Source organism: Oncorhynchus nerka, linkage group LG4, assembly GCF_034236695.1.
Source record: "Oncorhynchus nerka isolate Pitt River linkage group LG4, Oner_Uvic_2.0, whole genome shotgun sequence".
Classification (NCBI taxonomy): Eukaryota; Metazoa; Chordata; class Actinopteri; order Salmoniformes; family Salmonidae; genus Oncorhynchus; species Oncorhynchus nerka.
In genome coordinates, this window is record NC_088399.1 from 65,827,446 (window position 1) to 65,841,856 (window position 14,411).

Consider the following 14,411-nt stretch of genomic DNA (forward strand, 5'->3'; position numbering starts at 1 on the left):
ATACAGTTGGGAAAGAGGTAGTTGTTTGGGCTAAATTATAGGCGGGCTATGTACAGGTGCAGTAATCTGTGAGCTGCTCTGACAGTTGGTGCTTAAAGCTAGTGAGGGAGATAAGTGTTTCCAGTTTGAGATTTTTGTAGTTCGTTCCAGTCATTGGCAGCAGAGAACTGGAAGGAGAGGCGGCCAAAGAAAGAATTGGTTTTGGGGGTGACTAGAGAGATATACCTGCTGATGAGTCTATAGGATTAGGTTTGGTAAGCTCAGTCCTGCGATCTCGGCGCTGCATTGACAGAATGAGATGTTTTAAGAAAGCACTAAAGGATTTCTCTCTCCGAATAACCTTGGAAACGTTCGTTGAGATTTGTCAGTAATTTGTTAAGTATCCAGGGAGAGGAGTGATATGTGACTTGGTTAATCTTTACCTCTGGTTGGATTGTGAGAAGATGTTCCACTCTTACAGCACATTAAAGATCACCAGCATGGCTTGACATTGTGTTTGGAAAAAAACAATATAGACTTCACTTAAGCATTAATTTCACATTTTATTATGAAATTGTACAACCAAGTTCTGTAGTATGTAAACTTTGTACAGTTAAAGTAATGACTTGTATAACAAACATGACTTCAGTTGTCATAATTCATGAAAAGTTACCAAAAAAACATGATAGAATCAGTAGGCTATTGAAATAGACATGTTTGTCCACTGCATTAACACCCCTATGAAAAAGTCAAGTAGGCCTCGGCATTCTTCAAAGACGTGAAATGTACAGCACTCACAGACAAATAGATGGTATTGACATTAATGAACAGAGAATGGTCCCCCACTGGTTGACCTTTCAAAACACCTTAAAAGGTGTGATTGATGTAGGTGCCGTGGATGGAAACGCAGCAAAACTACTGGAGTCTAAGGGAGCAAATGTAATGATCACACCATTATAATGCTACACATTCTCTTATCTGTCTTGCATAGACTGTCAATAGTCCAAGGGATTGTGCCAATAAGACCAAGCAGACCTGACCCGTAGAACATTCTGCATGCTGATACAGATTTGTGAAGAGAAATAAGATGTCTATTGCAGATAGATTCTCCACAATACTTCTTCCAGGAATTTAAACAAGAGCCCTTCTGCTTTACAGTTGGCAATTGTATGGCATGTTGCAAGGCAATCTAACAAGTTGGCAATTTAAGGGCATTTTTCTGCTACTTTAGGCCACCTGACCTCCGACACAAATAAGAGTACTTAATCCTGTCAATTTGATAGGATTTGATTGTCAATCATCTCATTCGAGTAACAATCCAACCGGCTTGAGTTCAGTTAGGCCTAAATCATAGAGCTGTGCATGGACCTATTCCAATATGGAAACATAACCATCCTTTTTATGCACGGACAAGTCCTGGGCTGTTTAGATGCAGAACTACAGTAACACCTCAACGTCTCTCGTATTCAGCTATATTGGAACTACTCAGTCCTCTTCCTTCCGAAAACTGCGGACATGCTTCTCACAATACCCTTGATCCCAGCTGCCCCCTTCTTGAGCGCCCTCGCCTCTCGGATAAGGTCGAGCAGTTCGTGAAATACCAGTTGTACCTCGTGGTAGGTCTCCGCTACAGAGATCTCAAAGAAGCCACAGTCCGTGGAAAGAGCGAGGAGGCGTCCTTCCTCGCTGGAGACAGTGCGGCGATGCTGGAGGTCACGTTTATTGCCCACGATAATGATGGGATGGGATCCGGGGAACTTGCTTTTGGCTTGCTGGACGCGCTGCACCTGTTGCCGCACCACGTTGAAGCTGGCACGGTCACATATGCTATAAACCAGAATGAAACCGTCCGCCCACTGGAGTTGTCTGTCGCTGATGTGTCCCTCGACCTCACCATTCTAAAACACATGAAGACAAAATACATGTATTTAGTCAACCCTTTAACCTCCTTGTTGAATAGAAAAACGCCAGTATGCTCTGCCTGTTTGAGTAACCACTAATCAAAGTCTGTCATTACCATTATAAAGTTATTATCACGTAGCCTAAATGATTTAGAATGTTCTCTCACCTGGGGGCAAAGCGAATCCCAGATATTAAAGCTGATCTCCCGTCCTTCTATTCGGTCAGTGTGACTGTAGATGGATTCTGTAAATGCAAAACAAATCCGAACCATTTATATATAAACGCAGCAGTGAGTCAGGGTGATTGACTGCATATCATATATATATATATATAGTTTGATCTACTGTAACCTATTGATTTGATGGTAATAGTATAATTATCAATGGATCAAGTCAAAAGACCAACACATACCAATATCGCCGTATTCGCCGATAAACCTTCTAGTGAGAAACCGCACCGTGAGAGCTGAGGACACAACATTGCGTAATTAATGAGACATGTTGATCAGTCAAATGTATTACACCAGGAAATCCATTTCACATTGAATTTGGCCGTCATAACTCCCGTCTACTTTCAACGATCACACAAAAAAAGTCCCTCTTCAAGGTGCACTGTCAACGTCATGAATAAAAGTGCAATTCAATTTTAAGGATTCATTCAACTATGCTCACCAGATTTACCGACGCTTCCAGCTCCAAGTAGTAAGACATTAGCCTCCACCTTTTGCTGACTGCCTTCCATCGTTTTGCTGTAGTGGCGAGTTGGCTGGTTTACTTGGACAACCATTTGTTAAAAGGGCGCAGCGGTTTCCGTGGCTCTGCTCAACATGTAGGATACACAAAGTGAACTCCCTCGGATTGTGCTGTCTAGCCATTTATAAAGGATAGGCGGGCCCTGTTCGCTGATGGACAAAAAGTATGGGCCAATGGAGGACTGTGCGCATGTCTGCGGCCAACGAGTTTCGTCTCGAACGCCGTGCCCAGGGATTAAAAACACAAGAGCATACATTACTAACCTTCAAATGTATCGATTTTATCTTCACCCTTGTTTTTGGAGTTTAGTTATTAAATGGACACAAATGAATTAAGCACCATTTTGAGATTAACAGAACAATTTATACCAAAAAGGCAAAAACTGCGTGTAGATGCTAAAATAACCTGCGATTAATAGTTATCCCACCCCGTAGACATAAGAGCAAAGACAAGGATGTCTAGAGCTTTTTGAACCTATATGATGGGAAAACCAACATTTTGCATTGTCAATACACTGATGACCAATGCCACCTGCTGGTGGTAATATTATGGACATTTCTACTTTACCATGGTCCTGTTTGAATAGTGCCCAGTAAATTTCACAGAGTTATGACATTTACCAAACTTGATCAAGACAAAAATCATAGAGATAAGATGCACATAAGTATTTATTGTAAATAGACAAAAAGGTTCATTAAACCCCAAAAGTCAAACCATGTGCAACATTGTTTATCCCTCGTGTAGAAATCAACTTTGTAACAAACTAGTTGGCACCCTTGCACTTCTCAATTAATTCCCCATTTCTTCAAAAATGGTTTGAAATTGAGAACTTTGTCTCCAGACCTTGGATTTGCAACATTCTAGAACCCATTGTATTTTTGCAAACTACTAATTTAGAAAAGAAAAACAATTGGCAGACAAAATTACAGCCTTTGGCCAACTGCAGACAAACACTTCTTGTACCATCAATGAGCTTGCTGCACCTTCCTACTGGCAATTTGTCCCACTTCACAGCAAACTGCTCTTATTCTTCCAACTGCTATTTTCAGCTCTTACCATAGGTTTTGGATGGGATTTAAATCTGGAATATTGGCTGGCCACTCCACTACAGTCCAGCATTCAATCAGGCTTTCTTGAGCCTTCTTCGGCAGTGGGGGCTTCCTATGTTAACCAACAACCAAATTAAGAAAATAACTACACACATAGGGAAGGTTTGATAATGCTGTGGAGTTGCTTTGTGGCCTCTGGTGCTTGGGGCCTTGTACATAAGCAAAACAGCAGATTATGAAGGTGTTTTGGAGTGCAATGTTCAACCCAGTGTCCAAACACTTGGTCTCGGTTGGAAGGTTGATGGTAATTTCAGCAGGACAACAACCCCAAACAAATATCAAAGGCACCCTGGAATGGTTCAAGAAGAAACGCTGGACTGTTCTGGAGTGGCCAGATCTGAATCAAATCAAATTGTATTTGTCACATGCGCCGAATACAACAGGTGTTGTTGACCTTACAGTGAAATGCTTACTTAACTGCATTGTTAGTTAAGAGCTTGTAAGAAAAATAAGTGTTAAGTAAAAAAATAATATATATATATAATTTGTTATATATACACACACACAACCAAATTATATAAAAAGTAACAAATGATTAAAGAGCAGCAGTAAAATAACAAATAGCGAGGCTATATACAGGGGGTACCGGTACAGAGTCAATGTGAGTAGGTACCGGTTAGTAGAAGTAATTGAGGTAATATGTACATGTAGGTAGAGTTAAAGTGACTATGTATAGATAATACACAGAGTAGCAGCAGCATAAAAAGAGGTGCGGGAGAGTGGGCAATGAAAATAGTCTGGGTAGCCATTTGATTAGCTGTTCAGGAGTTATGGCTTGGGGGTAGAAGCTGTTAAGACCTTTGGACCTAGACTTGGCACAGCTTGCCGTGCGGTAGCAGAGAGAACAGTCTATGACTAGGGTGGCTGGAGTCTGACAATTTTTAGGGCCTCCTCTGACACCGCCTGGTATAGGAGGTCCTAGATGGCAGGAACGAGGCCGAGCAGTTGCCACATCCATAACCTATGGCGAGAGCTGACAACAGAAGTTGGTGGAGGGCACCCCTCAAACATTAAAGAATTAGAGCAGTTTGCTTCTGAAGGCTGATTAAAATCACCAGTAATAAGATGCAGCCAGCTTACTGATGCCTACAAGAAGCATTTGTCTGCAGTTCTTGGCCAAAGGCTATGCAACCAAGTACTTGCCAGTCATTTTGTACATGCCAAATTGTAAACTTAAATTTACCAATTGGGTAAATTGGGTCTGTAATGTTGAAAATACAATAAGGTGTAGAGACCAAAGGTTTTTTCCAAATTTCAAGGTATTTTAGAATAAACTTTTTTTCTTTAAATAAAAGAAAAAGTGCAAGGGTGCCAATATTTGGCTGCAACCATGTACAAATATATTCACCAAGGAATTCAAAGACCAAATTAAATACACAAATACAGCCTTCTGCTGCCATTCTCCATCTTTCATTGAGTCCTGTGTGAAAGAACTCTGCCTGCGTGCTCCTCCTCTAGTGGCCTTGGATTCTCCTCATGGACACTTTCTCCTTGTCCCCCTCTTGTTCTGCACTCCTCTCCGCTTCCCCTTGGTGGGGGTTGACAAGCAGCGAAGGGTGCAGGATCCCCACAAGCGTTTTGACCAGCTCCCTCCCGAAACATGCCTCAAGTCGGTCCACTGACTTGGAATACTGAGAAAAGGGCGATGAAAGGTCAAGAGCAACAGAGATCCAGATCACTACACTGATGACTAAAGAGAGCAATAGAATACTGCTTTCCAACTTTCAAAGCTCTGACAAATTGTTTCACAATTTACCAGGAATGTAGGAGTTAGGGGATTTTGGGAAAGCAAAAGAGCCCTCATTCCAGTGAACACCATCACCAACATATTCTTTATTAACATTAAATTCACATCGATATTCAAAGTCTTGTGATTTTGTGTGACATTTTAATAGCCAACACTATCTATGGCAATACTAAAAGAGGGATGCTAAGGATGTGTATGCGTAAATGCGGTAAGTTGCACTTGTCGATTACCTTTCCTGGTCTGTAGAGGACAATGCTGCACTTTTTGCATGAAAGGACAAGCAGTAGGCGCTCACATCTCTGTAGGGTCGACCCCAAAGGGTAAGCGATGGTTCACACACACACACACCAGTGTTTCCCAACTCCAGTCTTCCAGTACCCCAAACAGCACAAATATTTGTTGTAGCCCTGGACAAGCACACCTGATTCAACTTGTCAACTAATCATCAATGAGTTGAATCAGGTGAGTTTGTCTGGGGCAACAACACAAATGTGTGCTGTTGGACGAACTGGAGTTAGAAACACTGCTGTAGACTACACTGGACAAACAAGCACCTTGGAGTGGGCAAACTAACAGAAGCAATGGTGATTTAATGGCCAGACTAAAAAACTGTGGGTTGGATGAGTGAGTTAAAATAACCAATCAAGATCCTGTCACATCAGAAATACATGGTTTACATTTGGATTCTACCCTTGTCTTTTTCAATTCAAAAATGATTCCCTGGATCTAAAAACAGACCATCTCCACTAAAATAGGATCAGGGTCAATAAGTACTAGATGCGGACACAGCAAACAATACCAGACATGTTCATAGAACTGGGCATGCACAGTCGTATGTACCCAGATGCGCATATTCCAGGTGAAAGGTAGCAGACGTGCCCAGACATGCTCTACGAAGTAAAAAAGGCTCACCATTTGGTCAGGAGGGCTCATACACAGTTCTTTGTCAGTCCTACTGTAGTCCTGCAGCAACACCAGATCAGAGGTCCCGGCACAGCCGACACTGCCAGCACTCACAGGGAGAGCAGCATCACACACACATCTGGCCAATACAGAGACAGACAAATCTCAATGCTTTATTTGGGCCCACAGTGAAACATCTTTCCACACAGGGGCCCACATTTTCAGAGGTCCTTAAACAATACAGATTGAAATAAGACATCAATTATTGAAGTAATAGATAGGTCATTTTGCTGAGAATCACACTTAACAGTTCATGGGGTGGCATCAGTAGGGGAGCCTACTGTACAAATGTTGCTGCTTTATGCAGACAGACAATGTAGGCGCATTTGCAGAGGGTTCAGATAACAACAATTCTGTTTGTGAACAGAAATGGCACATTACCTGAATTCAGGGCTGAAAAAATATATACTCCATGTTCATTCAGAATGCAATTAACTTGGTTAATTAAAACGCGCTTACGTGGTGGATAAGGCATAGATGGGAGGAATGTGACACTTCCTGTGGAAGCGGCGTCCACACGTGACACACAGGGGCGAGCTTCCTCCTGGCCAGGAGGGAGTCGTAGCTGGAGGGGGTGCGCCTCAGACTGTCTGGGCTCAACATAGAGGAGCAAGGAGACTCTGGCTGCTGGAGGATGTATAAACCAGTGTGAGCAGGGAAATCTGACATTAACACATTCAAACCAATAACACATGCAGTCGGTGAAACCAAATAGTTGGCCTTACCGGCACGTCTGTCTGGCTCACCTGAACGACAGTTTCCTGCCCTTTGACACCTGGGAGGCGGCAGAAGCGGGTTGGCGGGGCACCAAGGATGGGTATCCGAAGCAAAGACACCTGAAGAAAACTACAGAGATGTTACACCCCATGATGGTGCACACAATATGACGAACGCGTGCATGTACAAACTCAATATTATGCTACATACCACCACACTGAAGTCACGAACATAGAATGATTTGTGCTGTTTTTCTGGTTGACAAATGTTACAATAAAGGAAATAATGTTTTTGTGACCTGCTATTAAGCCCAACAGACACCTGGCACCCAGTCTCTTCAATACCGTCAGCAGCACCAACATGAAAATCATCCATACGGTCATATGACAGCAAGAGAGATGGGTTACATTTACTATTGCGTGGGGAGAGAGACATCCTTAGTGCTCAGATTGTATAAAAAAAAATGAATTAAGGAAATTGGCCATAAAAATTATTCCAATGAAACAGACATCATTAGAGTATAGACTACACCAAGAAGAGTTTAAATTAAAATACATATATACACAATATTTCTAATTGTGTTCAGTATGAAGGTCAAGAGACTGCAGAAAGGCTGTACAGGCTGGAGTAAGTTCTGATTCTGGGCATTAACATGGTCGATTTGGACTAAAAGCAAAACACTTACCTCTATAGGAGAGCAGAGTTCATTGCTAGGTGAAGGGTGAGGTCAATGTCATCTTCCCGAGTGCAGTTGGGGACACTGCCCTGGGCTGTAGCGGTCACGAAAATCTGTCAGCCGGTGATTGTCAAGCAAATAACTGTCAGTCTCATGGTAATTGACCATTAATTAACATAAACAGCCTAAATGCCACTGATGCAGACCTTTGGAACATCTACATTTTAAAAAGGCTAATAAATTCATGTAATGTAGCCTATACATTCACAATAAATACATTTATTTTAGACAGGTCTAAAGAAAAGTGATATGAAGAAAAAGTAGTCTTATTTCAGAAGAGCAGAATAGCATACTCTGAGTTGTCCTTATGTTAGGTCCTGATCTGGCTATGCCAAATGGCTGTGGGCTACACTAGTGCCACTTCACAGACAAGATTTGCTTAGAATTCGGTGGCATTATTTTATATTATGAAGAATACAATTGAACAAAGCTGAATAAAATAGAAAGGATATTTTCTCCACAAACAATTTGAAGGAGTGCGCACATGCGGCAATTCTGTGTTGAGCGGTTAACAAAGAAATAGGTACTCCTTTGTGCTATAAAGTTATTCACGTAACTTTAGTTGTGCCAGAAACTTTGGGCTATGTTTTGATTTTGAATACATTGTAAGGCTGCATGATTATTTGAAAAAAGTAACTTGAAAAGGCATGACCTCTGCTTTTTTAAATATATATATTTTTTTACACAGGCTGTACACACTTCATTAGTCTGTCATTCACAATTTGACAAGCACTTGACAATGCCTCAAATTTCACAGCGACATCCCCTTCCTGGCCATAACTCACCCGAATGAAAAAAATCCATGCCTTTTGCAGCCTGTGGCTGTTGTGCTCTTCTCCCATCACGATTGGGTCTTTCTCACAGGCTACAAGTGAAGACAGACACATTGGGGATGCAAATATGTGCATATTGAAGATATTGGAAGAACTGTCCACATTTAATTTGTCAGCCAACAAGATGAGTAGGCATAAAGAACAGCAAAAGCACTAGCCTATGTCAATCTACTATCCCCCATAGTACAAAAGTCGACCTATTCTATTCAAGAAATAAATATTCCAAACATAGCCTGGGACAGCTGTGGGATGAAATAGAGCCCAAATGAATACAGCCACTAGCATCAAAACCTTTTTTACGCAATGTGGCTGACGCAACAGATCAGAACATTTAGCTTAAAATGTTGATAAACTATTAGGCTATTTCTTCATATTATAAAACACAGCAATGCGCACATGGCAGTAGGCTATAAGCACGAATGTTCCATTAGCAGGAAAACACCATAACCAAAAATCATTGCAAATGCAATTATGCATATAATGCTTTTATTATAAAATATGCATTTTTAATGGTAAAAATTATCTTCAGCAACAAACTTGAAACCCACGCATTGCTTATGTATATCAGTTAGGCTCTAAACCCCTTTAAATCAGATTAATGTGCTTAATTGTAAGAAGTCATTTGGCCACTTTAGTTGGGATACAAACCTTATCAAAAAAACATAGGCCTATGGGCTAGGCTACATGAGGTGTGCAACTATGATTCTAAAAAGTATTTCTTATGCAGGGCATCATTCACAAGTGATATATAATTCACAAGCGATAGGATAATATTGTCACCCATCAGACTATTCTTTACATTTACTAAATAATGTGTGGAATTTTGATTTAGAATGGACCATTATCATGCACCTGTATCGAAACAGGGGCAGCGAAAAAGAAAAAAAACATGTCATCTATACATTTAAATAGTGGATGGAGGAAGCTTTTCCTGTGGTTGATTTTCATGCCAGCCAGGTAGACTATGCACCGGTTGTAAAGAAACCATGTGCTTAATATTAGGAACGTTGAGAAATAAATATACTAGGCCTAGCCTATAGAAAGCGGATAGGATCCTCTTTTTATTAGCGGCCATCACTGTTGTTTTCTCGCACAACATGAGCTATCATGAAGTGTTTGAATAGACTTCCGAACACATTTGCATTGATGTTAGAGTGATTGAAGGGACAATAGTGCTGAGTACCAGGCAGTTAACAAGTTTGGAGACGCAGAGCTTGGAGAAGCCTAATTGTCTTGACTAAACGGTCACGTGGATTTTCACTGCCTTCATGACTCGTGACCGCCGGTGTGGCGGTAATACGGTCGCGGCAACAGCCCTACACCGACCAAATTCACAGTGTCATTGGTGGGTACCACATCGGTTTCATTGGTGGTTTCATTGGTGATTGTCGGTCTGAACAATATCTGAAGTCAGTTGGGGCTGGGTCCCTCTGCACAGTCGCAGTCTGCATAATGTCGGTAGGGACAGTTCCACTGTGCACTGGTTCCCCAGTTTCAGTCAGGACAGGGTCTGTCTGCACAGTTTCAGTCTGGTTAAAGTTCGACAGGTCAATTTTGTTCTGCACAGTTTCAATGAAGGTTGCAGTCTGCACAATTTCAGTCTCAGCAGTGTCTCAGTCTGCACGGTTTCAGTCTCAAGAAAGTTGATCAACACAAAATCCCTTTGTACAGTTTGTTGCATGAACCATTTCTGTGTGGACAAGGTCAGTCTGGACAGTTTCAGTAGGTAGTGTCAGGCATGATCACTCTGATGGACTCCATTAGCCCTGTAACTGATAAGCTGTCTGTGGTTGGCAGTTCTTCCTTGATTGTGACCCCAGATACGTTTGTGCTTACGTTGACAAAGTCAGTTTCAGTCTGCACAATGTTGCTTTGGACAGTGCTAGTTTGCACAAAGTTAATCTGAACAGGAACAGTTTGGGCAGGGTCAAGCATGTCTGCCCTCACAGACTCCATTGGTCCTGAAACTGTCCATAACGTTTGTTCCTCCTTGATTCCTATTACTTGAGCAGGAACTATTTACATCTGGGCTGTTCGGCCTGGTTGGTCTCATTCTGGACAAAGTCTGGCTGGGCAGTTTTATTCTGGACAATGTCTGTCTCTGTGGTTTCTTCAACAGCAAAGACTGTCAGACAAGGGTTGGCCAGGATGAGGTCAATGTCTGTCTGGGCAATTTCCATTTGCACAGTCTGCCTAGACAGAAGAACGGAGGGGATTCATCCTTTTTGAACAATCCTGACTGAGCAGTGCCATCGTAGGTGGGCTGCTTTGTGTCCTGAACTGTTGAAATATTCTTCTTTACCTGTTGAATAATTCTGATTTTGATTGGACCAGTGGACTGAGGAGCTTCCTGTTGAGAGGGTGCGATAGTGCCTTATTAATGCGAATGTAGGCGTGTTCATGCTTAACAATTCATAAATAAATGCTTTCAAAAAGTTTCCAATTACATATCAAAATGTAGTTGTGATTAATTATTCACAGTTGATCTACAATTGTTATACTTCAGATAATGCAACACTACAGTAAGTAGTCCTTCCGAAGATTCCCAAATTGTGATTTAGCAAAACGTTCAACTTTCCATTATTTATTCAACTACACAATACTAAACATTGGGCTCTTTGGAGAGGTGAGGTCTGGCAGACCTGGTGGGCAGGGTCCTCCTGGGACAGAACCAGCGAGCACTTAGTTTTGACCTCGTCCAACAGGGGTCAAGATGTTGAAAAAGGGCATGTCATTATGGCTGAAGTCCATTGTCAAGGCTGCCCACAGTGCCAGTGGAACCAGAAACTGGGGCGCTGTTGGACAAAATCAAGTACGGAGGGAGTGTTCACAGTACCAGGAAAATATAATAAAAAGTGCCATTTGCTGGTGACATGCCCCAAGTGATGGGAGTTTCCCATAACAGGGAGTGTGAAGGGAGCTAAAACCACCCGATTGGCCGTTTTAGCACTCCAGCCAACAACCTGATTTGACTGATGGCTGCCTGAAGCCTTAGTATATTTTTGTCTGTACATTGGAGCCATTGCATTCTGATCTGTGATGGTGGGCACAGCTTCTCTTTCCATGACAACTGTAGCAGCCACGTCCACAGCCTGCTTTTCAGCACCTACAGGGGGAACCCTCTCACAGGTGGAGTCCGCTGGTAACCTTCAAGGTCCGCAAACAACTTCGGACCAACATATTCATCCTCCGCTTTCCTTTTGACATGAAAGGGCCAGGAAACGAGTTCCACCATCAGGTCAGATAGAGGAGCCACCCTGATAGGGGACAGGGGTGTCCTGGGCAACCCCCGATAATGACGAGCAGTAATTGTTTCCCATGTTCACAGCACTTTGATAAGATCGCTGGGGACCTGTTGCATTCACAGCAGACGTAGAGTACAAGAACAGAGGGCTGTGAGAACAGGAAGAGGGTGCCTGTAAAGAGTGCAAGGGTCAGGGGAAAAGTGGTACAATGACAGTTTCTCTGGTTCATAGGGATAGGGAAGGGAAAGCGAGGGCTATTCATCTAAGTTTTACATTAATAGATCAGGGCAGTAATATGTATTATCTCTAATGTTACCTGAGTGTTTCCTTTACGTTACCGCTGATCTTAGAGTACACTTATTATGTACCAGTCTTTTGCAAGAGAGCAGGAAGGTGTGGCCTTCACTGTTCAGGGATTTCTCTGTGAAGGCCAGGACATACTCCTGCCGCTTTCCCAGTTTCCTAAGATGGGCATGTCTCTTTGTGACACACTCACTCTCCTTCCAACAGTGAGCCTAGGCAAACAACGTGTCGATGACCAATCATTCAGCGATTTTTCATTGGCAGGACTGGGTTGACTCAGGGAATTAAGTTGACTCGTAAGTTGCATGAGGAGTAAACTCATCTGAGACATGAAGATACCTAGGCTTTAGATCAGCAGGTTAAACATGATCTTCAGTCCATCAGACTAATTGTGTAATACTTGTTTGGTTCTTGGTTCAGCAGTGAGAAAGTGTGAACAAAACACAAATTTGTACAACCTTGCATTACTGGTAGAGGATGTGGGTGGGGCTGTTAGCTACAAACTTAAGCTCATTGGCTCTGAAGTGTATAATTATCACCTATTTCTGAATTGTCGACAGATAGAACATTTCTCATATAGCTGCCGTTTCCATTAACACGCTGCAATGTTTTTTGGGGGGGGAAATATTGCTTTTGTTGAATAAAACTGCCTCAATGGAAACCTGCCTACTGAAAAGACACATGAGGAATAGATGTCTGACGCATAGTCTAACAGGGTGAGACCCCCAAGAGCAAAGCAAATTGGCCATCACATAGGATTATCGGCATTCTGATTTACATCACATTTAAGTCATGCTGGGGGGGTTCTGTGGGATTATTTAAAATACTATTTGAAGAGGTATATTTTTGATGTTTTCAGAAGATAGGCAGGGACTCTTATCCTAGCTTCAGGGGGAAGCTGGTTCCACCATTGGGGTGCGAGGACAGAAAATAGCTTTGATTGTCCTACTGTATGGGTGGGAGGGCCAAGAGACCAGATTCTGATCATCTGTGAGTGTGACATCTTACCTGCATTTCCTTGGAAAGCTGCATGGCTCTCTTCACCAGGACACTCCAGATGCCCTTGAGGATATCCTTGACCTCCGCTCTAACACTCTCCAGCTGATCCTCCAAGTCGGACAGCCTGGGAGCAAAGGATGCAAGGCTAGCTAAGACATTCATTCATCCTTTGTTATTTCATGAGAATAAATGACCACAAATGAACGATCAACAATGACTGACCCAGTGAGACTTGGAAACTGTCTTGGACACAGCAGACTCCTGAACAAGGTGTGTCGCCATCCTTTTCACAGCAACATCATTTGTCATTCGCACACACCCAGACACAAACACGTTAACAACTGACCGTCCATCTAGGTCCTGTTGCACGGTCACTCGCTCTGTCCTCAAAGTCTCCATTAGATACTGTAACCATTTCCTCTGCTCTGGCAAAGCATCCTGGGCTAACTGGTACCTAGAGAAAATAAACAGAAAAATTAGAGAGAATAAGACTAAGAGTGGGATCTTAAAAAATATATCCTGAAGGAAGCAGAGGAAAGAGTTAAATATACTTAGGTTTTTAAAAAAACAAGTGTTTTTGGCATAGGAAGTAATGTAAGGCATGAGGGAACTGATGCCACCTTTGGGGTTGTCAGCAAAGAGGTGCTTGAGGGAAATCTTACTTGTGTTCCCTGTTGATGGTTAGCCGACAATCAAATCGTATGCCACATGCGCCGTAGAGCTTACCGTGAAATGCTTACTTACAGGTTAGTCGAGGTAATCACGGCAAGTCCGCTGATCACAAGTCACACAGAAAAGCTTAATCTGCTCTCTCTTATGGATGGGGCACAACGCTTGTCCTGCTGAAACCTGGACATAGAACGTTTCACGCCATCAATGACAGCTAATCAAATATCCAACTGCAGGTGTTGGCAATGCTTTGAATGAGGTGTTCCTTTGAATGCATTTTTTTATTTTTAAATTGATCAGTGCTACAGGTCTGTGGTCAGTCTGGTGTGACAATGGCAGGTTGTAGTACCTGGAGTTAATTGGGGTATGACATGGTTGGGTGTTAACTTCACCATCTTGTGGGCTGCCACACGCTGCACACCAGCCACAGACTCATCACAACCCCCACACAGCCACA

At 42.5% G+C, this 14,411-nt stretch overlaps 1 protein-coding gene across 1 annotated transcript; it reads right to left on the reverse strand.

The window, feature by feature from the left end:
* Nucleotides 1-522: 522 nt before the first annotated feature.
* Nucleotides 523-3,180, reverse strand: LOC115128462 (ras-related and estrogen-regulated growth inhibitor-like protein). Its single transcript, XM_029658321.2, has 4 exons — nucleotides 2,553-3,180; nucleotides 2,293-2,346; nucleotides 2,048-2,124; nucleotides 523-1,877 (listed from the first exon to the last, which is right to left on the reverse strand). Exons 1-4 carry the CDS (start codon nucleotides 2,665-2,667, stop codon nucleotides 1,461-1,463), a joined length of 663 nt encoding a protein of 220 aa, XP_029514181.1. The 5' UTR covers nucleotides 2,668-3,180; the 3' UTR covers nucleotides 523-1,460.
* Between the last annotated feature and the right edge of the window lie 11,231 nt (nucleotides 3,181-14,411).

What these genes read in the sequence shown, in the direction of transcription:
- LOC115128462 (XM_029658321.2), bottom strand. Translation starts at nt 2,667, where the DNA reads ATGGTTGTCCAAGTAAACCAGCCAACTCGCCACTACAGCAAAACGATG. An exon ending in CGGCGAATACGGCGATATTG is followed by an intron (nt 2,125 to 2,292) that starts GTATGTGTTGGT and finishes TTGCATTTACAG; the next exon opens with AATCCATCTACAGTCACACT. An exon ending in GGGATTCGCTTTGCCCCCAG is followed by an intron (nt 1,878 to 2,047) that starts GTGAGAGAACAT and finishes CATGTGTTTTAG; the next exon opens with AATGGTGAGGTCGAGGGACA.